This window comes from Siniperca chuatsi, linkage group LG13, assembly GCF_020085105.1.
Source record: "Siniperca chuatsi isolate FFG_IHB_CAS linkage group LG13, ASM2008510v1, whole genome shotgun sequence".
Classification (NCBI taxonomy): Eukaryota; Metazoa; Chordata; class Actinopteri; order Centrarchiformes; family Sinipercidae; genus Siniperca; species Siniperca chuatsi.
The window spans coordinates 16,418,925-16,444,223 of record NC_058054.1 but is presented as its reverse complement, the minus strand read 5'-3'; the positions used below and the strand labels follow the sequence as shown (position 1 = coordinate 16,444,223).

The window sequence follows — 25,299 nt, the reverse complement described above, 5'->3', positions numbered from 1 at the left end:
AAGGTGCAGAGCTTCTGCGTGGAAGAACTCCTGGAAAAAAATAGATCCTCCTCTCCACGCTGAGAATCCCCCGCATCCACGTCATATTTGTCTCCTGACCTCCACTGTCTGGTGGGGCGAAAATCTTCCTTAATTAAAAAGCTCTCCTTTGCGCGTAGATGTTTCCATCTATGCGTTTGGTGATTAAAGAAAAATTACACACTGCCTCTTTGAGACGTATTTTTTTCTGCCCAAATTTACTTTTCAGGTTTTAGTATAAAACCATTAGTGGAGCATTTACAAAGTGCCACACCACAAAGCTTTTTACAGTAGCTCATTCAGCGTGGGGGACTCCATTGGGACCTGAACCCCGCAGGGCTCTACTTTTACTTATTACATATTACAACTGTTGGAATAACAACAAATGGGGTATAGGCATCTAGACGTGATGATCATGATGATTTTTAACAATAATATTATACGAGAAAAACTTCACGATGTCATACTTTATTCTATGTTAATGTGGGCCTTTTTATAGTTAAGTGCTACATTTGTAATATTCTCACCTGTTGCAGCATTTTGTTCCGTTTCATCATAAACCGGAGAATATTCGAGCAATTAAATCACCTGGGATGCACCACGCAGTAATAAATGCTCAGTATCTATGTTGACATGTACATCTCCTTCTCTTTGCTCTACAATGAACTCTCCACACGTGTAAAATCCTGACCGTTGATCATTTTGTTTAGTGTAAGTCATTGCGAAAAAAGCAATAGTTTCATTCCATTTGTCATTTAAAAAAAGATGTTTATAATAATAATATGTTTACATATACATATATGTTTACAGCTACTACTACTGTTACTAATAATAATGCCACTAGTAATAATGGGCTCTAATAATTATTTCATTAACAAGAATTCTTTTTTCTTATGTAAGTAAAATAAATATTAAATATGCAAGATTGTGTGTGTGTACGCGTGCGTGCGTGTGTGTACCTGGGAAGTCTCATCAATGTATAAGTGGTGCATTAGAACATTTGTATTTCAGACAACTTATTTATTCACTAATAAAAGCTCTCAGTGAAAAAAGTATGTCCGTTGAACTGATGCAGTTTCGTACATCACTAAACTTTCTTTTGCTATAAGCCTCACAGTGTCCTGATTTCTCACGTAGATCATGAGGAGCATAATACATATGCATACGTGATATATCTTCGCCCAGACATTGATTTAATTGTTACAATTAAAAGTTTTTGCACTTTTGTGAAAAGTTTCACGCGCAGCAGCAGAAGCTTGCTACAAGACGAGCTGACCTCGTGAGGTCAATCCAGACAGAAGGGAGCTCCTGCTGTCCAATCACAAAGCTCCCCCAGCCCCTGGACGTCCGGGTCTTTGACCAATCAGGAGGCGCAGCGCGGAGTCAGAGGGGACAGCGACCACAGATAAAATGTTTGACTTCCATCCATCCTCTCAAACCATCCTCTCAATCCTCGCAGGACTGTCTGATTTAAGCTCTCACCTCACCGCTGGATACCAGTCAACAACACTGCTGAGGGATTCAGACTTCTCTTGTCGAGGCAACCTGTTACTCAAGGAACGGGAGGCTGCACCGCGTCTGTATAGAGGGGGCGAAATATTACAACAAACAAAAAGGGCTTTTTGTGGGATTAAAAGCGAAAGGCAGCTTCACTGAAACTGTTACCTGACAGAAAGTCAGGGATCATGACAGCGCTTGCAGGAGGCTTACCGAGAATGATGAGACCAACTCCTCACCAGAACTATACGCGGGGAGGATACTCTCTGGAAGGTAAGAGACCACCACCAGTTGCTGCTCACAAACTGGACAAAATCCAACTTTTAGATAACTTCTGCAAAGTTGACAAGCTCGTTCTGAAAAACTTTAAACCTGCAAAAATCTTATTATTAACGACTGATTCAATCTTGTTGTACTGGCCTAAATTTGAAATGTCCTTTTACAAAACAAAAGAAAAATGATCCCGGGTCAAGTTTACATTTCCAGTGGCAGCCATTTTAATTTTATTTATTTATGCTGTTGTTTATTTTAATGCTAACATGTCTCACCCTATCACACTGATTGGGTGAAACATGACTGACAATTGTCGGAAAGAAAATGTTTTGGTTTTCTCACCAGCAGAAATGTTCTAGCTTATTTTACGACAATTATTTTTTAGCTGAATATTTAATTTGTGAGATCAACGAGGTGTTTATTTAGTCAACTTTGCAGTGCAGTCAAGTCTTTGCTTTTCCACATTTGATTGCACTTTAAAAGTGTAACTGCTGTGGATGATATCCAGCAAAGGTTTTTGGCTTTCCTGACAGGTTGAAAGTTGTCTCTCATCACTAAAAATTCATTCGTTTTTTGAATATATAAAACAAAGACAAGACACATTGTTTAGTGTACAAGTTTTTAACTTTTTTTAAGTTTTCAAGTATTCAACTAACTAAATTCCCATGCACTGCTGTCCAGTCTCCACTCCGTTGGGACAGGGTCGGGTCAACCAGCTCGGCGGTGTCTTCATAAACGGCAGACCTCTCCCCAACCATATCCGCCATAAAATCGTGGAGATGGCCCATCACGGTGTCCGGCCGTGTGTCATCTCCCGTCAGCTGCGGGTGTCCCACGGCTGCGTCTCCAAAATCCTCTGCCGGTACCAGGAGACAGGCTCCATCAGGCCGGGGGCCATCGGAGGCAGCAAGCCAAAGGTGAGCGATACGGCCGGTGATGTTTTGGTAAATTCACACACAGCTGAAATGGGAAGGAAGCGACAACCACATGATATGAAATTCAGCAGTGTTCTCAGAAAAAAAGTCAGTGATTAAATTCCATAACGGTGAGTTTTTACCCTAAAATCTAATTTAAAAGGGTACAATCTCCACAGTTTGGCTGTGAAACACAGAGGCTAAATAGACTATGAGTTAATAAAAACCAAACAAAGCTGATTCAGAGGCGTGGAGTTCAACGGGACCTTTGTGGGGGAAAAAAGTATTTTGGAGATATACTACAACTTGAGCAAGTTTAACTTTAAGGTCCTCTTCTAAGCTAAATAATGTACATTTATTGTATCACGACTTAGCCCTCCAAACTCTTACATTCAGCAAATAATCCCACTTTTCTGTCTCGCCTAATGTAGGCCTTGAATCTAACAAGTGACAAACTCTTCTTCTCTCCTTCTTCCCATCGAAGCAAACCGCTTCTCCAGAGGTGGACAAGAAAATCGAAGAGTACAAGAGAGAAAACCCGGGCATGTTCAGCTGGGAAATCAGGGACAAATTACTGAAAGATGGGATCTGCGACAGGAACAACGTTCCCTCAGGTAGGCGACAGTTTCTGGACCTGCAATATGTAGAAAAATACCAGGAAGGATGTGAAAATGATTGGCTTATATTTTATTAAAAAAAATCTTTTATGCAATATTAATTAGAAAAAAATGAAAGATGATTGCCTATTTGGCGATTTGTGAACATCAACAATCGTGTGTTGGCGTAAACGTGTTTTATAATGCTTTATAAGCATACAGGGCATCTTTGTTTTTTGTATGTAACTTCTGTTTGTCCAGATGTATTTAATAGCCTATTTTTTTTAATCATTTTTTTCCCTAAGTGAGCGCAATCAGTCGCATCATGCGGTCTAAGTTCGGCGGAGTTGGTGATGATGAAGAGGAGGATGATGAAGTGGTGAAGAGAGAGATGGAGGAACACGAATCACGGACAAAACACAGCATCGATGGCATTCTGGGAGACAGATGTAAGTGCAGCATTATGATTTTACTTTACAATCCCAAAAATGTTGCAAACTAAATGGACGAGAAGAACGTGACCTGGGTGCGAAAGGTTGATTTTTCATTGTCGGCATCAACTTGGACAGCAAACTTTTAATAATAATAATAATAATAACTGTGGCAACGCGATAAATATTATTCTATTCATAGATATGGAATTTATCACAGAGGAATGATCATCAAGCCAACTGTTTTCAGTTAACCCGCGCAGGAAAGTTAATTACATAAAGTTTCAGGTTCTTACGCCTGCGAGATTTAACAAATGTGCAGATTATTTTTTGTGGATAATCAAACATTTGTCTAACTTCCAAGCCTGAGAAACGTTTTTTTATACACACAATCGGACACTTGAGGATGAACTTCAGGGGACAAAGCAGGGAGAGTCCATTGAGACTCACACCTCAGTTTGACGAGCACAAAAGCCAAACTCCAGTGAGCGGCTCAGTGGTGTACAAAAAGACGCGACGGCCTTTCAAAATGGGGAAAGAAAGGGAGAAAAAACTGCGCTGACAAAAGGCCGGGAGAAGACATTATGAACCCGCAATGAGCGATGAATTATTCAGGGACACCAATAGGCCCAGAGCGACCTGGTTTATAGACTGCTCAAAAAAGTGCCAATTTGGGGGCTTTTCCTTCTGTTTACAGTTTGTCATTCAGGAAAAAAAGATACGGGGAAAAAAGCTCAGACTTTAGACAAACACCTGTTGATTTACGACCTGTTGGGGTCTGAGGAGTGTTGCCGCAAAAGAAAAGGTTGCTGTTGGAAACATAATGGAGTCTATAGTTAATCATTGATGACTAGACTTCTAGAAACAGTGGTAGTGTTTTGGCAATATCATGCAGTTACGCGCAGATGTATTTATTTATTCATTGTTGTATGTTTGTTTAGATTTGGTTTTATTGTTCCATTTTAAGAGATGATAACTTAAGGCCAGAAAAATTAAATAAATATTAAGTTAACGCATTTGGCAGAGGCTCGTGATTTTTGTCTGAAATGTGTTAAACGTCAGGCTTTGCGTAATCAAAATTGAACGGTACCGTTACTTTTGCGCACGGAGCTTTTGTCACAGTCTTTGCGCAGTGAGCGTGACGCCTTCAGCCAGTGAGCGCAGGAAACCCTTCTCTCCACTAGATTAAATCCAAACCTTTTATTTCTCTCCACTTTCATCTCAGACAAAGTCCGCCCCTTTCCTTTCTGCCTAGGGCGCTCACATTCATGCAGTATCTGTGGGCACTTCCCTCTCCCTCTTCCAGGCGAGACACATCCCTAAAACTAATTTCTGCAATAATAATAATAATAATAATAATAATAATAATAATTTTAGCGCCGATTCAAATAGGAAATAATCAGATGAATCAATAAATTAGGATGCATCCTTGCTTCTTAAATAACCCTTTTGTTTATCATCCTGTTTGTTTAATAAGAAAAACCTAGAGGAGTGTGTTTGACACAATTCTCAGAAAACATGTGATGAGGAAAAGTGTCATTTTTGATATATCTTTAATTTATACTTTTAGGCTGATATGATTTTTTTTTTTTGAAAGAAAAGAAACAACATTAACTATTTTACATCAAATAGGTGACATCCTACATGCGAACAGCTCAAGGCACTTTCCCCCCCATTGATATACAGAACAGCACTATTTCATTCTTGTGTCTCTTTGTGGAAGTAGTTGTTGTTTTTCTCTTTTATAGCTCTTCATTAGAATGTGAAAAGGGTGGTTTGGGGACTGAGAGAGTGTCTTCTGGCCAAATATTGATTAAGTAGGTGTTTGCAGAGGCTATTGTTATGGTGGAGAGAGGCCTGTTGCTCTCTGCCCCTCTCTCCTCTACCACTATTGTTGGCTTCCCTTAAGTGCTAAGATCAAAGCTGACTCATTTAGATTTATTTGTCTGGGAAAAGGATTGCAAAGGTTTGTGGGATAAAGTATACTGGGCAGCCCCAGGTCTGCATGACATTAGCAAGTGGCTGGAGCATTGTGGGAAAAGGATGTTTGCTGGGATGAATCTGATGCTGAATTGTTTACATCTCCTTTAACTATTGAGTTATGGAGGTAGAATTCACTCCAGTTTGCAGGATTTAAACAACATGCATGGTTGAGCTGCAGCTTGAGATGGGTTTGAAAGAACTGTTTGTGCCATTTATCACATTTGCCCATAAAGCTGGCGTATATCCAACTCAGTGTATCTCTGGTAATTCATTTTAATTGGAAGATTGAATAATGTGCCAAGAATTTGGTTTTGCCATGAGTGGCGCTGAATTAATTGATAACATCCTCTCCTCTTTTACTGTCAGCACTTTAGCCTCATTTAACTAATTAAAGTAACCAAAGTCCTCAAAGAGGAGTGGCCACTCTTGCAGGATCCATTTATGGCAGTGGGGGTGAGAGGGAGAAAGAAGAAGAAGAAAAAGAAAGCTCAGAAATACAAACAGTCAAAGGGATAACTTTTCTTTAAAGGGAATCCTGCAGTGCCAAATTGAATGAGCCCAGTTCTTTCAAATCTGCCATGGTGAACGCAGTCAACATGTAATAATTGGTTTCATTGAGGTGCATTCCAACAATCTGCTGCCATTCTCCTGCCTCTATTGTCCGGAGGCAGGCAAATAGCCAGAGGGACAGGAGGAATCAAGTGCTGACAAAACATGAAAGATTTAGCTGCTTTTGTCAAAGGATCGAAGTAGTACTTTGTTTGTGTAAATAAACTGGGTTACTGGCTCCCTGTGACTTTGGCATGGATTTAGAATGAGGGAAATTTAGAGAGTAAGGATCATATTTGTGTTTGAGATTTTACCATATTTTTAAAGCAATTTTAAAACATGTATGTAATATACATTCAGTCCTAAAGCTGTTGAAGGGGAAGTGATGAGGGTAGCAAACTTCCACTAGCAGCTGCCACGTCCGAACCATCTAATCCAATTTTCAAAGTTAAAAACGTATATTCTCATGAGACATCAAAGAATATAAACAGATACATTTCTCTCGCACGCAGGGAGTAAAAGAAACTAAGCCGCATGGCAATAACTCACAACTGTAAACAGGGAGATAGATGTTGAATTTCAAGAACTTGTGTCTTTGTTAGGGGTCCTTGCATTTCCACGGTGAATGAGTTTAAGATTGGAGGTTTAGAGGAGACTGTGTTTACTAGTCACAGGAGACGGAAGGCCTCAATGCAACCAGAGGAATGTCTGCTACAGCCACATTTCCATTTTCCTCTCAGGGCTGGATAATGGAGAAATTTATATGAGGGCCTCACTCTATGTTTTCCTCTGTAAATAGTTCTTATAATGCTAGTTTAGCCCAGTGGGCTGCTGGGGAAAAACAAACCAAAATTCCCAATATATTTCTGCCCTTGAGAGGTTTAGATAGATAGATAGATAGATAGATAGATAGATAGATAGATAGATAGATAGATAGATAGATAGATAGATAGATAGATAGATAGATAGATAGATAGATAGATAGATAGATAGATAGATAGATAGATAGATAGATAGATAGATAGATAGATAGATTACTCTTTTCTCAAATATAAATACTCAACACTTGAGCATGATTCTCAAGGCTCCCTCTTTCTAAAAAAAGAATGAAAAAATCCACACTGGCTGATCTGCAACTGAATGCAGACTCTATGCTTCATTAAAGCCTCTTTCTCTGTTGGCACCCACATTGTGATCCTCCAATATTAATTCAAAGGACAATTAATGAATGCAGGCCAACTTTGAAGTAATGGGCTGGGGTCCTGCCCTGAGCCGGCCTCTCGGCGCTGATGTACTCTCCACATTCTCCCCACTAACCCCAGAGACACTGTGAAGTGACTGAAAGAGAAGCAATGAGCAATGGAAGGTCAAGGAGAGGAGCCCCAGTAGAAAAAGAACTCTCTATTTCCTTGGAAGTATTAGCCAAGCAAAACTCTGTGATGGGGAGGATAAAGGAGTGTGAAGAGAAAAGGGTCGGGGGCGAGGGGACTCTGCAAAGAGGAACACAATGGGATAGTTAATTGAGTAAAGCCAGACAGCGTTGTCAATCACTTAACTTTGTTTAGCCTCAGTTTTTGTGGAGCTGTTTCGTCCAACACATTGCACATTATGGACACGCCAGCACAACTCTGGTGCTGTTTTGATTAATGTCTTTTTTCCCCTCTCTGAACAAAGAAATCCATTAAAAAAGAACAGAAATTTAGGATATAAGATTTTTAAAAAAATATGTGTTCCAAGTTACAGCATTTATTTCCTACTTCTGTCCAGACACAGGCATTAAAACAACAAAATAAGTTGAAAATGTGCACGCAAAGCTCATAAAACCAAAATAAATACACCATTACGTGTTTGTAGGGTAAAAAAAAAAGAAAGCGTGGAATGTGATGATGACTTCTCTCTCTGTTGAGTGAAGTTTTGTTGCAGGGTCAGTGGTGAGGCCGTCTTCTCTGCAGCACTGTGCGGTAGCTGTGAAAAGGTCAGGGGCTAACCTAGGGTCACTTGACTGTTAAAACTATCAGGCCCCAGGAAAAAGAGGTTACAATAATGTTTGGGAAAAGATGACAACTGACCAACTCCCTAACATCAGATCACTGAATCAGTATTGATTAAATAACCTTCACTTTAAGGTGCATAGACTTTGATCTGTTGTGTGTCAAGTACAGGTTTTGCTGGTATTTGGAGAGAGTATGCTGGTTATTCTGAACGAGGTGACTGGTTTAGTTGTCTGTCTGGCCTAAACAAGGCTGGGCTGAGGTGTATCACTGCTGGTTAGTATCCGTTTGACTGGAACGTGCGGCTGACTGGCCTGTTGCTTTGTCCCTGCGTGGGTTCTGTGCAGTTGCTTTGTCCCTGCCCTGAGGGTGGAAATGCCACCGTGAAACTGTCACCTAACTGCACCACGGTGGAACTAAATAATAACCACCGCACACTGGGCACACATAATGGCCATGAAGGGCCATTTGTGGCTTTTTGTCACTTCACCAATATTAGACAGCAATACATCTTTCAAAGTCATATCGCCAGCTACTTCTTTGTCCGTTAAGTGCCAACCTCCTGCGCTTATTCACTCTATTTTTTTCTGTCCATCGCATCATCATCTCCCTCTCTCTTTCTCTCTATCTGCCCCCCTCTTTTCCCAGGCAGCTGCGGGTTCCTGGGGGCTCTTTAGCAAGTCAAGTGAGCAGCCCACTCACTCCCATTTTTCCCTTAACTGTTAACCCCAGCTGAGCCCATAAGCTGTCAGTTAACTATTCTTTTCCTCCAGTGCATCTGCTCGCTCTGGCTCTATGTGGCATGCCACTATTTTATTCAGTGGCCTACTAGCACTATGCTCTGTGGCCTGAAAGGGCCAGATCTACTTCCCTGGGCAAATAACTAGTTCATTTGTCTCTTCTGCCCTTTGTTTTGTGTTGCGAACACATGTCACCAGCTCAATTACCTTCTCTATTAACAGCCCCTGGAGGAAGGGCTAGCCAGCCCCTACCAAGACAAGGCTATAAACTGCCCCATATGCTCCGCTTCTCTTTCTCTTTCTCACTGAGGCTCCCTTTCTCTTCCTTTCATTCTTTCTCTGTCTTTCTCTCTTCTCCAGATTTCTTGCTTCTGTCCCTTCCTTTAATATCTATGTTGATTCTCTCTTGCACTTTGTCACTTTTTCCACCTCATTAATTTTTTGCCATTTCAAGCTATGAGTGTGAATCCACATACACGGATGTGTGCGCCTGTGCATGTCTCTTCATATTAACGTCTCTTGAACGGATGGGAGTGGGACGAATGCTTGGCAAGGCGAGCCCTGGCCGATGTAGACTATGCGGTAAACAAGAGCAGTCTTTATTCTCGCAGTTGGAGTCCTCACTTGGTTTTTTTGGCCTGTTCGAGGCATTACTGCTGCAGGTGAAGCTAATGGAACTGGACGTTCCCCAAAGTTCACATCTGTGACCCTCTGGAGTTTATCTTCTCTGCCTGTCAGTCTCCTCTCTTGATCGATAAATGGTTCTGTTTACCTTGAGCGCTCGGTTTGTAGCATTGTCCTTTTCCTGCTGATGTTTGAGTGTATGTGTGTGTGTGCTATGTGTGTGTGTGTGCACAAACACACCTGTAAATGCACTTGTTTAATTTTATTTGAGAGTCTCTGATCAGGGAAAGGAACCTGTTGAATTCACTTGTTGAATACTCCACTCTGCTGTGCTAACTACTACCCTCCAAGCTATGTTAGATAAATGATCTACTATCCACTCTACTATCTAAGCTAGCTTTTTATTAGTTTATTAACCTACATCTTACTTTGTTTTAAAACGCCTGTTTTATGGATGATTCTGCAGCAGCCCCAATTTCCGCTTGAGGGATAATAATCTATCTTTCTATTAAGACTCTTGTCAGAGCCACAGCCAAACTGTGAGTGGCTATGGAGTATTTTCAGCTCCCTGGTGCTTTAGCTGCAGCGTAAAATTTGATTTGGGTGTTTAAGTGAGGAGGTCGAGGCCTCCCTTTGTGTGTTTAGTATCCTCTTCTGCCGCTTGTTGTGGGGAATGTGTGGGAACAACCCTCTCTGAGTCCGCTTCTGCATCAGCGTGCCTTAAAGTCGATCCACAGCAGCGTAAGAGCCTTGTTTGAAAATGTCAAAGACGTGGATGTAGCGAGGGGTGAGCACAGAGAAAAAGAGAAGTGAAGTGAATGGATGAGATGGAAGGGACAGGTCCACTTTTAAGAATGACCAACAACCCCATTCTTCCTAGCTTGGCACCCCACACCCCTTCCCCAGCATCTTCTTCAGGTGCCTTCAACCTCCCATCTCCTCTCCATGTCAACCTCAACTCCCCCATCCCCCAGCTCTCTGTCCCTCAGGCTGTGGAGGGAGGGGATGAAGGGGTGCTCCCCTGCTGTGCCCCTCCACAGCCCCCAGTGGCCCTTCTCTGGACCCCTTTGTGCCCCCCTCCCTTCTCCCTCCCACCCTTCATTCCCCCACTCAGCCCCTGGCCCTACAGCCCCCATCTCACCCTACAGCCCCCACTCCCCTGCTGGGCAGGTGACAGGCCCCTGAATGCAGGCCCGGGCGTCCCTGATGGCTCCTACAGATGGAGCGTGGTAATCGGTCCAATAGAGCCCTGCCACAGGCTTTTCCCTGCTAAGATACAAAGGCTTGGCCACATCACTTCCAAAAAAAGAAAAGAAAAAAAGACAGAGTGAGAGAGGAAGAGAGAAAAAGAGAAAGTGCAAGCCAGAGGATGACAAAAGCAACACTGTCATTTGCCATTAAGGGAGAGTCTGTGACGGAGTGTTTTCTCTGTAGTTACTAATAATAAAAACAGGGAGGGAAAAAAGAGAGGGAAAGACAGAAATAAAGGGGGCAAAGGAGGAGAGATCCACCCCCACCCTGCAGTTAACATGAGTTACAGTGCCAATGGGGAGCTCTCTCCTCTGAGGAGTTTTATGAGCTCTCCTTCCCTCCCCCAGGAATCTTTTCGTTTCTGCCCCGTCATTGGTTCTCTGTCTTTTTCTTTCTTTCTCTGTTCCTCCAACATTAAAATGGTAATGACATTGCATGTTACTTATCATGCCGTTTCTTGTAGTCTTCTCCTTTAGTGTTGTTTATGTGCTGATTAATGGAAGTTGCACTTACTAATCCCAAAAATATTGATGTTTAAAATGTGTTTATAGGAAAAGTCTCAAGTTTTATTTTCATGCTGTGTGGCCTTCTCCTTGTGCCTGTTGTATTATAAAAGTTGCTCCAACTGGTCTCGGGCCACATCCTTGCCTAAACAAACCACATCCCAAACTCATAATGCAGCACGTTCCAGGAGTATCTAAGCATCCAGCCAATCCTCTGTGAGCCTTTATGCCAGCATGGCGCCCTTGGTTCAAATGTAATAAAGAGCTCTTTTCAGCATCAGAATCTTGTGTGCCGGCGGTCCGGAGAACAGCAGCATTCCCAGGGAGCAAATCCGTGTGTAATGCCTGGTCAGGCACACACTGGCAACCGGCACAAACATTTCCTGCTTGGCTCCAGAGGCTCCAGAGGCAAGGGGAGATTCCTGTTACCCCCCTCCATGTCTTACTTGGCACTTTATAATTAAAGCTTTAAATCTGGAGGGCAAAGGGAGAATGAGCAGTCTGGGAAAACAGACAAGCTTCAGTCCTCTGCTGAAGCCTTTCTGTTGATTCCACCTGTCTCTCTGCTTTGGAGTCTCTTATTTCTTCTCTCTCAGCTGAGGTGTTTGCTGCATAGTCTGGGTGTCGAAAAGGTGCAGTGAACCTTCCTCATGAGGTTTAAGAGGTCCCTCTGGGGTGGATTTGAACTCTTTCTGTCTTGTGTCCATCTGTGTTTGACACATTGTCATGGACTACGTTCATTGAGTGAAAGCCCATAGCCGAGACGCAGCAGATGCATGTTTGTGCGTATGACTGAGAAAGAGATGGGGGATTGCAGACATGTAATGGCGGACAATGGCAGGCTGTCACGCTAGTTTGTGGAGCCTAATCATTATTTAATAGATGGGTAACCTCCCCCCGAAATGCAGCAATAGTCCTCTGTCTCTAGTCTCAAGCCTTCATTGATTCCCTTCTTCTGCTGAATTAGATCCCAATAGTTGTCTCCCCCTTACCCAGTTGCTCTCTCCTGCCCTCAACTGAACAAACAGATTAAGAAGCACCTGCAAAAGGCTGCCTACTCTTCACTATGGGACCCTATCGGCATAGCGCACAGCATGGCTAAGACTGAGAGAGACACAGTGTCCCAGGGAATAGATGCCCCGGAGGGATCTAGCCCTCTTTAATCCGTGTTCAAGCAGCTTCTGGCTTTTGATCCCCTCAGGAACCACTGAGGAGTTTTAGAGAGCAGAAGGACACAATCTAAAGTTGCTCTGTAGCATGTGTTGTACTCAGCATAATCTATTGTCTCGGATTCGTCTATTGTATCCCAGCTTAGTTTTTGCCTCAAAGTTTCATTCTGTATCAGTCTGACTTCTCTGAATGTCGAAGTAATGGTCTGTTTGTTTTGCAATTCTAGCCAGCCACTCGGATGAGGGCTCCGACGTGGACTCAGAGCCAGGCCTGCCTCTGAAGAGGAAGCAGCGTCGCAGTCGGACCACCTTCACAGCGGAGCAGCTGGAGGAGCTGGAGAGGGCCTTCGAACGCACACACTACCCCGACATCTACACGCGGGAGGAGCTGGCTCAGCGGGCCAAGCTGACAGAGGCTCGAGTTCAGGTTAGACACATGCATGGAAACACTTTTCAACCTCCCGGAGAACCAATGTTGACAGCAGAGCAATGTGTCGGCCTTGGGATGCTGCCACACATTCCTTACAGCCATTAGACATGTGCCCCAGCCCCACGTCTGACGCCCTTCTCCTCAAACACAGACACCACAAATACACTGTACCCACTGTGTATGAAGACAGATTTCTATTTTTGTCAGACTCTCAGCAAAAAGGGCTGTGTAAAGATCCAAAATCAGATGCCTGATTTAGATAGTGTGCTAATATAGGCTTTAACAGCTCTAACAACCCTCTGGCATTTCGCTCTGAACCCAGTGACTTGCAGTAGCACACAAAGATGTAATGTCTGTGGTTTAATGACTGCACGCTCCAGATGTTAAGATCTCTATCAGTTCAGCTCCCATAGTGGGTCAGAGAGGCCTCACACACACACACACACACACACACACACACACACATACATTCACAAGCACCAAGAGCTCTCACAAATACAGATGGCCATATACATACTCTACAAGTCAACTTATCTATTGGGTTAAACACTAAACACTCTTGTCTCCGTTGTTCTTTCAGGTGTGGTTCAGCAACAGAAGAGCCCGGTGGAGGAAGCAAGCAGGAGCCAGTCAACTGATGGCATTTAACCACCTCATCCCCGGCGGTTTTCCTCCATCAGCTATGTCAGGCCTGCAGCCCTATCAGCTGTCCGACAGCCCCTACACTCCTACTTCTATGGCTCAAGGTGGGTTCAGCTGAACACGCATAAACATGCTTTAAATTTACACTTAAAAATGTCAGAAATGAGTAATGCTTTTGCAGATTTAATGACACAAAATCTGGAATTATCTTATAAGAGCAGCAACATTATTCTTGATTAAACCAAAATGGGATTGTAAGTAGAATGTTGTATTCCCAGCAGCATCCGAGCAGCCCAGTACAGTCCACCGACCGCAGCCTCTGCCCCCCACCTCCGTGCACCAGAGTGGGCTCAGCTCGTCAGCAGGCTCCCAGGATGGAAGCTCTGCGTACTGCCTGTCTTCTGGACGTCACAGCTTCTCAGGATACTCGGACAGCTTTGTGGCCCCGACAGGACACACCAACACTGTCAACCCCACCATCAGCAACAGCCTCTCACCACAGGTTCGTCTCTACATCCATTCTTAAAACACAACATAGAAATGATTGTAGAAACACACAAACCTATGAATATCTGCATACATGTACATACACACATAAATTCTGTCCACACACCAATCCACACACATGTTATCATACCAGGAAACAGGACACCAATAGGACTTCATGGCATTTATGAAACGCACCATATGGAAGGATAATGATACACACAAACACACACACTCCTCTGTGTGCAGAGGTGTCATTGCGGTGACATTGATGAAAACCTTGTTAGGCTAAGAAACACGGTAGCTTTTCATTTTTGTTTATTCTGATGGGTTGTTTGATGAATTTAAAATGTGGCAAACGTCAGTCTTTGGGGAGGGAAAAAGGACCAGACATGAGGAAGGATGTATGGATGTCGGATGATGACACAAATCAAAACTGAAAAGACAATTATGGTCGATTACACAGTCATCAGTGTCCATCAGTGGCTCCCTACCAGCCCAGAAGATGGACTAACAGGCGGAAAACGAGCTTTTAACTGCCACAAAGGGTGGCCGGCCCACATGCAATGCATGCTGGGTACTAATTCCCATGAGAGAGAATCTCAGACTCCTGTCGGGCACAGATAAAAAACTGCCTCAGGCAGGTTTGTTACTATGTGAATGCCTGAGGATGTATATATATTGAAAAAAAAAAGATCTTTGTTGTGGCTGCCAGGGTGCACAGTCAGAAAGTGGTAGGGGGCACCATTGTGGCTGAAGGTATAATTGACTGCTTTGATATATGAGCTCTAGTTATTGACTAGAATTTGTTGTTTCCTCCTCAAGAACTAGCCACATTTACTTTTAAAACATTATTCTTTGGTGATTTTTATTTTCATTGGACAGATAAAGGTATAGCGAGACAGGGGAGAGTGAAGATGACATGATGTTGATGGTTGTAAACTCAGCCGACTGAGCTAACTCATAATTTGTACTTCAGTTAATGACTTTGTTAAAACATAAATGCTATGCAAACCTTCCTTCCTGTAACTGAGCGCATGGCTGTGGTGTGAGTTCACACACCCACAGGGTCACCGAGTGACTTTAACTCCAATAAAGAGGCCAAAGGTGCTGCGGTCTCATGGATGGTTTCGGCATTAACCTCAATGGGCAGCTCTGTACAGAATGGACAGCTCATCTTGCGTAGGGACGGCAGTGTGCCTGGAATGTTTTCTCAGTCTGGAATTGCAATCACAGAATGTTCCAGTGTCTTAATTGATTGGAATGAAGTAATCTATCCCCTTGTAACAAAGTGTGTAATTTATGCAAATGACTCACTTTGTTGGCTAATTTGTTTTAATTCATGTATTCATTGCAGCTGTTTGAATGTATATTGCAATACAGTTTTCTCTATTTCAGACGAGGATAGAATTAATTTACTGATTTTAACTTAATAAGAAGGAGGAAATGAGAATTGATTAAATTCTATGACATTGATAGTTAATACATAAAGACCTCTCTGCACTTTTAAAACTTTACAACTTCAATTTTCTCGAATAGCTACATAGCTTGATCTATTTTGTGTTAAACCCTCCCTGGAATTATCTGGCTATCTGAACTCCAAATCTGTCTATAAAAGCTACTCTACTCTATCTACTAGTCTGTATCCATCAGGAGATTCGGAGGTTCACTTAACTCCAGATATGGTCACATTAGAGCGCTGTAGAGTTTTGATATGGATAAGGTTTACTTTAGATAGGTGATATTCTTGTCTGAGCAGTTAGCTCTGTATTTGGAGCTTCAGTCAGGCCAGTGGTTTCCCTGTGGTGCGGGATCTCTGGCGTCTCACTGCTGATCTGGTGCATACCAAAGGAACCCTTTCTCACCAAGGAAGCGAGCGGCCGGGATTTGCACCCCCCTGAGACCTAATCCCCGGAACAACCTCAAAACAGACACACCATCGGGAGCTGCTGCCGTTTCAGTTGCAGACAGAGAGTGCATGAACACATGAGCATGTAGATAGACACAGACCCTCTGACACAGGCATGTACTCACAGACACATACCACACAAGCTACTCTTTGCACATATGCACTGGAATATATAGCATGTTGTGAGGAGGTATGGCTAAACATCATTGGATAAAAAAATATTTTCATGAAGCCACCAGAAAGCTTTATATATTCTATATTTATTAGAAATAATTAAATTAATTAAATATCTTTATAAAGCAGCATGAACATTTATGGGTGACTGAACTGAATTAGTATTTATGAAATGTTTACACCTTAAATATATAAACACTCAAATTTTTATAGACTCTGTGTGCAACAAACTTTTTTATTTTACAGTATATCACACATCCTTAGCAGTGGTTTGGTGGTAGGCCGCATTGATTTGTGAGGTCAGATCACTCTGACAGACCAACTGTAAATTACATACATGAAAGACACCTGAGGTTGCCTCAGTATGTGTACATGTGCGGGTGCCAGCTGGCTGTCAGTTGGGAAAGGCCTTGTTTTTACATCAACCAGCGTTACTTATTCTTGTTTTTTTTCAGTGTCCTTTTCTTTCCAGGTTATTTTCAGTGTATTTAGTTTTGTGCTCTGCTTTAGCTCAATTTTCTCCTACACGGATTGTAACTCTTGTTCTCTCCGTAACTTCACTTTTTTAGACATTTTCATGACTTTGCTTCACACGCAAACCTATGTGCAGCTGTTCACGATGTATCACCGATACCCCCTACACCCCTGACATCAGAGCAAAAAATGCTTATATTACACGTGACCGTGCACACACACACACACACACACACACACACACACACACACACACACACACACACACACACACACACACCTACTGTTAAATACACAATTCCACACATAGGAGAGGTAGCTCTCACACACATACACAAACACACCCTACTCCTCGATCCCACGTACCCTTTGGCCCCTTCACCCTGGCCTCACAAGGACACGGTGATTTTAGGGCATCAAGAGAAAGTGAGAGAGGAAAAGAGAGACAATAAGAGAAAGTATATTGCTCTGAAGAGGCCCAGTACATCAGCAGACACATACAAATGTGTTTGAATTCAGCTTAAAACACACCAGATTCTCACAAATATAGTGTTGAAATATTTTTCTTATATTACGATCAGCCAGAGTCAGGCTTAGACTCGTTATTTCTTTTCTATGTATTCCATTTGTAACACAATGCTAAAAGCCCGCAAGTGTCATGATAAGGAAGAATAAAAGTTAAAAAATATCCTCTACATCCATAAATTTGACTGGATAACTCCCACAGAAACCACTAATTGGCTAAATGATTGAACTCTTTGGTCACCATCAGCTCCTACATCAGTCAAGCAGAGTAAAAGGAAACCACATGTGTGAGGGAAACCAGTAACACTGACACTGAACAAGGAGAGGGTCTACACTTTAGCCCACCTGAGTGGAGAGGTTGATTTTGGTTAAAAACATTTTTTGAGTAAATAAATTGCCTTTGTATTTTTCATTTTAAAATTTACTGGTAACACATTACTTTAGGGGGACTTAAAGCGAAGTGTTACCAATTTACTTTGTGATATATTTTATTTTGATTGTCATGGTGCAACTAGAAATCTTTTGGACTTGTTTCTTCCCTATTCTATTCTAATCACCCACTTTTCCTTCATTTCTCCGCTCAGGTAATGGGCCTATTGAACCCAGGTGGAGTGCCACATCAGTCCCAGAGTGACTTTGCCCTCTCCCCACTGACCGGAGGCCTGGAGCCTAACGGTGGCATGGCTGCCAGCTGTCACGGTTCCCAGCGCCTGGAGGCTCTACCAGGCCTGACCAGTATGCCCACCCTGCCTAGCACCCAGTCTTACTGCCCACCTTCCTACACCTCCCCAGGCTATGCCATGGACCACCATCCATCCTACCAGTATGGACAATACAGTCAGAGCAAGGTATGCCTCTTCAAGTGTTTACTTAACTGGTGTTTTCATGTTGATTTAGAGATGTTTAGAGACTTTACTTTCTATATTTGAATTGAAATCATCTATAATTGATTAGAGGTTATGTCCTCCTATAACCCCTGCTCTGCCTATGCGATTTAGTTTATATTTTCAAACCCATGTTAATTGCGCAGACCCCTCTGATGAGCGAGCTTCTCAAATCACCCTGCGCTGTGCTGAAATTACATGTATGTTAGAGAGCGCTAGTGGCCAGGTTACCTCAGTTTACATTACCATCATCGGGCTGTCCACGTGGCCTGATGCAGAGGCATGTCCGGGTCTTATCCCAACATACACATTTTCACTCACTGTCCTTTCATGACCCCATATGATGAGCTTGCCCATCAAACCCTCAGTGTAGCTCACCTAGCCATGTAATGACCCCTGTGTAACAAAGATAGCCTCCCAAATGAAAGGAGCCACTTCCCAAAGTGTGTTTGACAGGAGGGAGGGGAGAGTGTGCGGGTCACTGCAGTGTGTTGTTGGGGCTGATCTGAGGTACACTACCACATGTTGACTGGCCCATCAGTGGCAACATCTTGATGTCATTAATTTAGCCAGTCCTGGGAGAGATCCACATGCAGCTTTTGGGGGTTTGGTGAAATGTGTGTGTGCCTATGTGTATATGTGAGCGCAGGCATGTATGTGTGTGTGTGTGTGTGTGTGTGTGTGTGAGTGTAAAAGGAGGGTAAGGGGCTCTTTAACAGGGGGCGATTATGGCCCTTGGCAGGCCAGGATTAGAACCATGTGTCCCACTGGAGGTCAGATTTAGAGTTGTTATTGATCAGTGGAGCAGAGCCAGAGATCCAGGCTAAGGCTCAGTCTCAGGATAGTTTTACCAACCACATTAGGTTCAAAGAATGTCTAAGGAGATTCCCAAAGCTCTTCACCTGTTTTTTGAGTTTTATCATTTTACCTAGGACCCCAGTTTCCACTCTCACCTGCTCTCATAAGCTCTTAAACACCTCTTTCACAGTCCTTCACCTCTCATTTAACTTCCCATTTCACATGTGTTGCTGTGTGGACCATCAGAGGATTTAAGCAGTTAAAGATGAATAAAATGCAAAGAATCTCTTTAACCCTCCTTCTCTCTTTCTCTGTTCTCCTCAGGTGCCTTTCATTATTTGAAGCCCGCAACATCACCTGAACAGGAGGCTTCCCGGCCAGTCTGACATTCATCGCCAGAGAACACCCCCACCCGCTGCCTTTGCCGAACCTCCCCAGCCCAGAGGACAGTGTGAGAGAGATTGGGTGGGTGAAGGGGTTGAGGTTTTCTCCTTCAGCAGGGGAACCAGTCGAGATGGAGGTGTAGCGATGGCGATGGAGGGGGTTGACTGGAATAATTAGGACCAAAGCCGCAGCCTCTCCTGTTACCTGGCAGTCGCTTTGCTTGTGCGTCACGTCATGCTCCGAGGGCCAAGCACGGTTCGTTGTCCATGCTTAAAGAGGAAAAGAAGAGGGGTGGGGAAAGGGGAGTAAATACATTCAAGATTCTGTATTTGATTTTTGTAATAAGTGGCAGAGATGCAAGTTGAGGTGGACTTGGTTAGCCCCCCTGTGCTTCGCTTCATCACAATGTCTTAAGGAAAATAATATTTACTGTACCTTGATGTGATTCTTGTATAAGACATTGGAGATAAAACTATGACTACACCGGGAAAACCAGCAGAAAGGCATGAATCGAGGCGGAGTGGAGTCATAGTGGAACCACTGCAACCCAAAGAAAGTGCAATACATTCATACCTCATGTGATGTAAATGAACACGGATCAAATGCCCCTGATTATACCCTCAAAAACATGCTCTCTCTTTTTAATGTCATTCATTTTGGGTTGTGTGCATTGATCAATCAGGGGAAGTCATCAAGCGATGAAAAATAGCAAACGTAGTGGTGATGTCATTAAGCCAAAAAATTCTCTGCCAGTGAATACATTATTCAGTTTGACAGTTAATTTTAATTTTTTTCCTGCATGTGTTAAATTAGTTTTCACCGGGAACTTTACAAACATTAGTTCCATTTCTTATTTATTTAGTGTTGTTCAAGTGTTATGTTTCTTCTGTACGTCTTGTGTTAAGTGCTCTTAAGTGCTTAAGGAAGTCTTACACGGTGTTCATTATACATGTTTTTTTCTTTTGTATAATTTTCATTTACATTGGCGTAAAATGATTTTGTTGTAAGAAGTTTTGTGTACAATCCAGCACTATTTACTATTTATAATAAACTGTATAAAAATGCAGAAAGTTGTGACTTTGAGTGGGTGTCATTTATGGGATAGTAGGGCTGTAGCTACCGCTGAGAAGACTGAGGTCATGTCCTAATTTGAAAAATAATATGTTGTTCAGTTTTTTTTTAGCAACCTGAAAGGAGTTTACATTCTATAAATAAAGACATAAGCACGGTAGGTTTTTTTATAAGATAATTATAGCATTTTTAGACTCAATATGTTTAAATTAGACTGATTTTAGACCTACAAATGAATAAATAAATAAAGGCTTAAAAGCTTCAGCATGTTATGCTTGGCAGTGTAGAGAGGGCTTAGACCTTAATGTTAGGAAATTAAATTTAGAGAAAGTATAATTGAACAGGAAACCAAATAAATAAAATATGAAAAACTAAAGTAATAAAAAATTTGAGGCCTTCTTTTTGATTTTTCTGGTCAAAATTTTCTGAGAGTAGTGAGGGGTGCCTTGAGGGACTCGAGACATCAGTATTTCTAAAATCCCGTCTACGGCACTGTGATTTACTTTGTCAGTTAAACTAGAGAATTTTTCTTTCTTTCTTTCTTTCTTTCTTTCTTTCTTTCTTTCCATTTTTAACTTGCCAGCTCTTTTCCCCCTTCTTTCTAAATCCAGATAAGCAGGATAATGACAATACCTATTCTATGTGAGCTGCATCCCTCATGCACACTCCAAGAGCACTAAATTATAAATATATCCCCTTTCATAAACACTCCTTTTGGACAAATTCCTGCTCCCTAGGGGCTCCTTCACACCACTTAATGACTAAAGCAGAGCTGCTATAAATTATATAAGCACAGCGGCCCACAGTCACACTAGGACATCAGTCACTGACATGGCTGTGCAGGGTTCAGAAGGGTTTTGGCTCTCGCTGCCAAACAGAAACGAAAACACTGTTCACCCAGTTGGCAGACTCCTCAAAAGGTTACAGATATCTCTGGTACATTTTTATCACTCCCTGCCGTTTTTTTTCTTTTCTTGTGGAGGTTTAGAGATCAGGTATGCAGCTGTTCATGTCATTCTTGGTATAAGTACAAAGTGAGCATGCATGAGAATACACTGAATGTTTTTTGTGTGCTTAAAAATGTTTTAAATATTTTTTCTGTGCATGTATTTGTGTGTTTGTTTGCGTGTTTATGCTCGGCGTATGTATACAACACAGCCAACAGATAAGATCAAGGCAAGATCACATTTCACTATTTTCTTTACTCTCTAAAAACGTTTTTATTTTTCTTTGCAAGTGCTCAACTTGTAAGACACAATGAGTGAAAAAGCCAAAAGGGTTGCTTTGGAGCAGAGTGTCAGTCAAGCAGCAACACACTGGAGACAACTTAACCTCTGACCCCAGCACTCTTTGAAATGAGTAGACTACTTGACTGGAGCTGACAACAATCCAAGCGTCTCTGCAGCTTCCAAGGCCCCAAATTGAAAGTGAAGGAGCACAAAGAGGACGGGCTGGAAAAAAAAGTTTCAGATAGGAAAAAGAGTTAAAAGGGAGCTTTAAAAAATACCTTGAGCCAGATTGTCTTTGGAGAATTGAAATCTTAAGAGAGTGTATGACTGATTCGGATTAATTTCTGATCAAAATGAAAAACTATTCTGTACAAATCATCCTGAGGTCATAGCTGTGCTTTTATGATATTTTGGCTGCATCCAATAGGACAGAATGAGTGGGCTTTATCTCCAAAATACCACCTTATCAAGTCTCTTGAAGAGCGGGTGGATGACTCACAGCGTGCTTTTCCTAAAGTGGTGAGTGCCTGCCTCTCACACTTTCCATCTGTAGTGCTCTCAGTTGCCCCAGTCTCTTTTCTGTCTAATGTTTTTGGTTTATTTAGTTTCTCTGCTTAGTCTGTCTTCCACCTTTAATTCTGGTATGAAACGCATGAACCGAACCCTCCTGCTTTCTCTTCTCTCCAGATGCCAGCAGATTCTGGAGGACAGTGGTGTCGTCATCAATGGACAGCAAATCAACACGACTGCTTCCAGCACCACAAAGAGCCCTCTGTCCAGCACCAGTCCTGCTTCTGCCATCTCCAATTCCAGGGAGACGTACGACAACGCTTACTTTTACATCCTGTTTGTCATGGTCTTCTACTCCTTCCTTGCCATGACACTTTTCAAGTGCATAGGCAGCGACGAGGAGAACAAGGACCCCTACGAGGAGTTCATACGTACTGGGCAGCCATCAACACAAAAATTCAACACAGGCCACATGGTGGAGAAGTTTTACTTTGAAGAGGAGAGCAGCCTGTGAGCTACAGGCTTTCTAAGGAGAAGGAGGGAGGATATGAACACATGGGGGGATGTTTTGACAGTCACCAAGCCAGAAAAACGTCAGTGCGGACTACTCAGGCAAGACCTGCAAGTGATTTTGCGAAACCTGCAGTAAGTTCATTTTTCCCCTTTCCCCCTTTCCATCTGAAAATCAGAAATCTCACGCAAGCAGGCAGGCAGGCAGGCCAGCAGGCAGGAGGAGACGTCTGCCTCTGATGATCTGAGAGAAGGGTGGAAACATGGAGAAGTGTGGGTCAATGGCAGGCCGGAATCTCCTCCTGTGAGGCCCAATCAGGATCAATAACACCGGGGCCTTCGACATGTACACACCACAGGGAACCAGGGATACCTTAACAGACTGATGGTGTGGACAACATGGACACTGTGTGTGACTGTGTGTGTGTGTGAGGGAGCAGTATTGACCTGCCATTGGATTTTCCATTGTCTGAATTCAGTTTAACTGAACTGAACATACTGAACAAATTAGATAAGGGTTAGACACTATTTCACTGCATTTGAGATAAAAAAGCCCATACAAACATTTATATTAGACTTTGAATTTTAAGGATAAATGAATAAACTGTTTAAGTTGTGTCATTTCACTTTAAGATGTACAATAATTAGATCCTATATTGCAGCACCATCCAGTACTTTATAGGGTAGGGTAGCCACAATATATGCCAAACAAAATGTAAATGCATGCAAACAATGTTTTTGAATAAAATAAAATGACATCCGCTCTCAGATTGGTTGCAATTAGGGACAAAAGGTCCATGCAATAGCCAGGACTGAGCGACATTCCTATGCCATTACATTTGTAACTGATCTTTGGAGACTCGACGCGCAGCTACAGGGCCGCTTCAACCTCTCGGTGACCCCATATGATCTAAGTTTACAAAGCTGTGGCGAAACGTGAACCCGAGACTCACTCTGTAGAATTAAGTTCAATTGCGCAGCGGGATTGTGGAGAGGAACCTAAAGAGAACACACGCTTCTGATTTGCACCACACGTCGCTGACGTTACCTTTGCGTTGAAGCGGAGGATGCTTCAGATTAGCAGACTGGCGGCCGAACAGGTACGGGACGATCGCGCAGATGCACCAAAAGACAGAGAGAAACTCATTTACACTTTTGCATTAAGGACTTCTGTGCAATTAGATCTCCGGGGTCAAAGGTGGGTCTGGACTGACAATGCTGGTCTAATTTAAACTATCCGCTCCTAGAGGTTATGCCGGTCCCCGAGGCCATGTGGACCCGTTTCCTCTTCTTCCCTCATAATTAAATTTTTGTCTCATCCTCCTCCCTTGAAGTGCTGGCGGGGTCACCACGTGTAGATTCTACATGGCCAAACAACACTGCCTTGAGGTTTTGGTCGAGCCTGCCCAAATAATTAGGCTAACTCTGCCCAGATAGTGCTGACTGAATAAATAGAATTTAATTGAAGTCACTTTGTTACCTAAGGCTTGAGGTGGGAACTGATCATTAACACTTTTTCCTTTTAACAAACAATTCTCATATGAGAGTTGTGCAGTCTGTTCTCACAGTGTAGCTGGAGCTTTTTTGTAGTTAAAAAAAAAAGCGTTCATTAATCATTAAAAACGAAATCGGAAATGATGGAAATGTAATCGATATTTACATTTTATTTCATATATTTCATATTCGGGGAGGAATTGAGTACGTTTATTTAATTTTGTGAGAGGCTGTTACATCATGATGAGGATCATGGGCAAGATTCACAATATTTTTTCGATGGGATATGATTTTCTTAGTCAACACATTTGTCATTTAGCCGATAGAACCACAGCATTACAGTTATACACTTTCGTGCAAAAGACTTTAATATTACCCTTGCAACAGTGTAAATCACATCTCGACAGAACAACATGATGTTATGTGAAACAATATGACAATACGAAATGTAGGCTACTTTAGTCATCAGTACACACTGACGGCGATCCAAACCCTCCTGCCACAACAGATCAATACGTCTACAGACAAATATTATAGGAAACCATCTGGAAAGCTCGCGCTGCTGGCAATATTTAAAACAAAGATGTCGTTGGTGACAGGGCCCGGGAGAGGTGGGGTGTAACATGACATAAAAAAAAAACAACACACATAGGCCAAAAAACCTCACCCACCCAAGGGTGGGGGGTTGCTGCAGTGCAGAACCTCTCCTTCCCGCGGCTGTCTCCTCAGGACCAGCTGCGCCTTACGTACATGGCGCATCAGTCACATCAAACAATCAAACAGTTGACAGTGCACCCCAATGCCTCCTCTTGGCGACGGGCCCGGTCTCCCAGACGATCCAATGGTGGGTTTGATGTGTCTCATCTTCAGGGTGCGGCCTTCACAGCTCTGCTTGGGTCTGGGCTACAAACTGAGAGAACAGAGAGAAAGCACACTGGATACAGGTGGAAAAGGTATATATATATATATATATACCTTTTCCACCTGTATCCAGTCTCTCAGAGAGAACACACATATATATATATATATGTGTGTGTGTGTGTGTATGTGTGTGTGTGTGTGTGTATGTATACACACGCACACGCACACACACACACACACATCTTCATTTTTCTCCTCATGGGTTAAAACAGAGACTTTTAGGTGAATAATCCCTGTTAAGACACCTAAGGAGATAAATTTGCCAAAGAAAATGTATGTTACCTTGCAAACTGTTAATTACATCACTGGATCAGACATG

The 25,299-nt window shown here is 42.6% G+C and overlaps 2 protein-coding genes across 8 annotated transcripts in view; one reads left to right on the top strand and one right to left on the bottom strand.

The window, feature by feature from the left end:
* The first annotated feature begins 1,443 nt into the window (after positions 1-1,443).
* On the top strand, positions 1,444-20,311 carry pax3a (paired box 3a). Of its 2 annotated transcripts, none has more exons than XM_044220082.1 (9): positions 1,444-1,788; positions 2,470-2,705; positions 3,187-3,316; positions 3,604-3,747; positions 12,767-12,966; positions 13,550-13,715; positions 13,890-14,113; positions 17,764-18,027; positions 19,186-20,311. In XM_044220082.1, the coding sequence occupies exons 1-9, from the start codon at positions 1,704-1,706 to the stop codon at positions 19,201-19,203; spliced, it is 1,467 nt and encodes a 488-aa protein (XP_044076017.1). In that variant the 5' UTR covers positions 1,444-1,703; the 3' UTR covers positions 19,204-20,311. The 2 variants fall into 2 exon arrangements, with proteins under 2 accessions (XP_044076017.1, XP_044076018.1); XM_044220083.1 differs by having other exon boundaries at positions 1,445-1,788; positions 13,893-14,113.
* Positions 20,312-24,209: 3,898 nt separating this feature from the next.
* Positions 24,210-25,299, bottom strand: part of LOC122887063 (zonadhesin-like) — a 29,985-nt gene continuing 28,895 nt past the window's right edge. For all 6 annotated transcript variants that reach the window (XR_006380466.1, XR_006380465.1, XR_006380467.1 and 3 more), the window contains one exon: positions 24,210-24,969. The gene's annotated coding sequence lies outside the window, so the exon portion shown is untranslated. The remainder of the gene's footprint in view (positions 24,970-25,299) is intronic.

Coding starts and splice junctions, on each gene's coding strand:
- pax3a (XM_044220082.1), top strand. CDS start 1,704: ATGACAGCGCTTGCAGGAGGCTTACCGAGAATGATGAGACCAACTCCT. Junction 2,706..3,186: donor TCGGAGGCAGCAAGCCAAAG/GTGAGCGATACG, acceptor TTCCCATCGAAG/CAAACCGCTTCTCCAGAGGT. Junction 13,716..13,889: donor TCCTACTTCTATGGCTCAAG/GTGGGTTCAGCT, acceptor TTGTATTCCCAG/CAGCATCCGAGCAGCCCAGT.